The sequence below is a fragment of the Aedes albopictus genome, chromosome 1, assembly GCF_035046485.1.
Source record: "Aedes albopictus strain Foshan chromosome 1, AalbF5, whole genome shotgun sequence".
Classification (NCBI taxonomy): Eukaryota; Metazoa; Arthropoda; class Insecta; order Diptera; family Culicidae; genus Aedes; species Aedes albopictus.
In genome coordinates this window covers 222096578-222099524 of record NC_085136.1, presented here as the reverse complement: position 1 = coordinate 222099524, position 2947 = coordinate 222096578, and the positions used below count along the sequence as shown (strand labels likewise).

The window sequence follows — 2947 nt, the reverse complement described above, 5'->3', positions numbered from 1 at the left end:
CTATTTTTTATCATTTGTTGTGTAGTGGGACACAATGGTTCAGTTGGTGTGTTGTGTGCTAAAAATACAATTCAATTTGCGGTGGACGCAACATACCGGCCACCAATGAAATAATTTCATTCAAAGATAAACCTAGTTCAAGAGTGTGTATGTTTTAACAGTGTTTGTGTAGTAGTAGATACAAATGATAGTAGATGGTGTGTTGTTGTTTTGTAGGATAAGCACTTCGATAGAAGTAAAGTTGGAAACGGTATCGTCGATGGGTAATGGGCATTCCCTTAAGATCGGCCAGTCGCAGACTGCGCCAAATGCAAGTCTAACCACAGGGACCGGTCTATCTGTGCCAGGGCATACCCTTGCTATACGGCTCATGTTACACTTGAGCGGAGACTCGTGGTTGTCCTTCAGAAGAATCAGCATGGAAACGCCCAATCAACGCTGGTTTTCGAAGAGTGCGGTGCTGGACCACGAGTTGCTGTAGTTTACGATTTTGCAAATGTCGATTTGTTGGAAGTAGTTTTTCCTCGACTGGACCGCGACCTCCCGGAGGCCGCCGAACATAACAAGCTTGTTGAGGCTTCACGTGACGAACAGTGGTGCACAGCAGAGCGAGCGGTCTTGCTTTTTGTGACTGGTCTTTTGTGGTTACAGGACCACTGACCACCCAACCGAGCACGGTGCGTTGGAGAATTGGCTGATTCGCCGGAGAACCGGCAGCGACAGATAGTTGACCTTCTCGCAGAAGGCTGAAGAAAAGCTGAGCACCGATAACCATGTCGATGCTCCGTGGCTTGGCAAAATCGGGATCGGCTAAGATCACAGTCGAAGGAAGGTCCCAATCAGAAGTGTCAACTCTCTTTCCGGGCAGATCGTTGGTGATTGTGGGAAGAATGTTGAACGTCAACGTGTTCGAGTAGGTGGAATCAACGGAACTGAATGTGGCAATGGTGCACTGGTGACTGTTTACTGTAGATCCACCCATTCCGGCGATAACAGCTGGCTGCTTTCGTCGATTCAGTCCCAGAAGCTGAACAATCCGGTCGGTGATAAAATTCGACTCCGAGCAAGAGTCCAGCAGAGTTCGGACGAGTGTGGACCGTCCCGAAGGGCCATGGACCTTTACCACGGCTGTAGACAGCAAGACTGTTGGGAGGCTGGTTTTGTACGAGTTTGCTGCAGCTAGCGAGTTGAAAGTAGGCTGTTGGGTGGCGGGTGTAGTGGTGGAGGCAAGTGGAGAGGGAAGTGATAACAGTGCAGGGATCACAGACTCGTCGTTACAATCAGAAACATATTGATCTGGTGGGTTTGATTGGGGTCGAGTGCAACGGTCATTGGGGGTGAACGGATGCAGCAATGTGTGGTGGTTCTCGTTGCATTTCCGACAGGGTTTGGACGAGCATTCACGGCTGAAGTGACTGGACCCCAGACAGTTCCAGCACAACTTCTTCCTCCGGACGGTGTCTTGCTTCTGATCTAGTTCCATTCGTTTGAATTCTTCGCAGTCGTAGATGCGGTGGGATTGGTTGCATGCAATGCAACTGGTCGCTTTCGGTGGAGAGGGATTCGAAACGGCTGCGGTGTAAGCACCAGATTGATGTGATTTCTCCATCGGACAAAGAGGCGTAATGCTTCCACTGTTCAGTGAAAACAGGATCCTAGCGTGATCCTTCAAAAAAGTAATCAGTTCACTGTATGTTGGAATCTTCTTCTTATTGTTGCTGGTTGACCTCTCCCAGTCCCTCAAGATGCTCTGGTCCAAGCGACTACACACCATGTGCACTAACAGAGAGCTCCATTCTGTGGTTGGCTCTCCCAACGTCGTCAGAATCTTCACATGTCGTTCAAAATAATCAACCAGTGCTAGAATTGCAACAGAAGACTCCTCTTCAACAGGTTCTACATTGAAAAGAGAATTGATGTGGTTCTTAATTAAGAGGCGCTTATTGTCGTACTGACTGACTAGAAGATCCCAGGCGATCTTGTAGTTGTTCCCTGTGATGCTCGTTGTTTCCAGTAGTCGCTTTACTGGATCCTTCAGTGCCGCCATTAGATAATGGAACTTGTCGACGGCAGCAAGATCCTTATTATTGTGGATCAAGCTACGGTAGGCATCATGAAAAGGGATCCAATTATCGATCTCACCATCGAATGTCGGAAGATCGATCTTCGGTAATCGCACAACGGACGAAGAAACGTGGGAAGAGTGGGGAGAGGAGAGTTTGTCGGGTTTGTTCAAGGTGAGGAAGTCACGCAGCGCATAGTATGTATCTTCCATTTCACTACGGTTTTTCGTAAATGTGGCCTTCGTCTCAGCCTCCTCGTCCATCAACAATTCCACCTCAATGGAGACGGCTTCAAATCGGCTGTACAGTTGATCCAATCTCATCAATCTAGATTTGATTTTACTTTGGTCAACTTCGGCATCGTAGTTGTCGACGAAGTCTTGGATAGTCTTGATTGCGTCCACAGTCACGCTCATCATTTTCGACCGTTCTCGAAGCGCCATTCTGCTGCCTCAGAGTGCCACGTAACAAGCAATAACCACAAACAGCCACCACAACCCAAACGAAATCCAAAAAGCGATGCCAATCCACTCCACCACAACGAAATTCCAAAAAAGTTGCCTACTCTAGATGGTGTACTCACCGAAGCCACGCCGACCCAACGCTCTCAAGCCTTACTCACGGTGGCACTGGTTCTGACGCCCAAACCAGGAAATGGAATATCAGGTTTTAACGATAAACCCGAAAAACGGCAGCAAACAGGTGCGGGTTTTGTCGATAAACCCGAAAACGATCCCAAAAAAAAAAAAACAAGCGCTAAGAACGTTTAAATTATCACTTTTGACCACTGTGCACAGGCGGTACAACATTCACTGCGCTTTCTTTTCTGGTTCAATTGTCCAGCTTAGTGTCAAAGTTCACCGACCAGCGTTCAACCAGCGATC

The 2947-nt window shown here is 48.0% G+C and overlaps 1 protein-coding gene across 1 annotated transcript; it reads right to left on the bottom strand.

Moving 5' to 3' along the window:
* Positions 1-373: 373 nt before the first annotated feature.
* On the bottom strand, positions 374-2506 carry LOC134291128 (uncharacterized). Its single transcript, XM_062858486.1, has one exon. The coding sequence runs from the start codon at positions 2504-2506 to the stop codon at positions 374-376; it is 2133 nt and encodes a 710-aa protein (XP_062714470.1).
* Between the last annotated feature and the right edge of the window lie 441 nt (positions 2507-2947).

Bases quoted from the DNA above. Each gene is read 5' to 3' on its own strand.
- LOC134291128 (XM_062858486.1), bottom strand. From the start codon at position 2,506: ATGGCGCTTCGAGAACGGTCGAAAATGATGAGCGTGACTGTGGACGCA.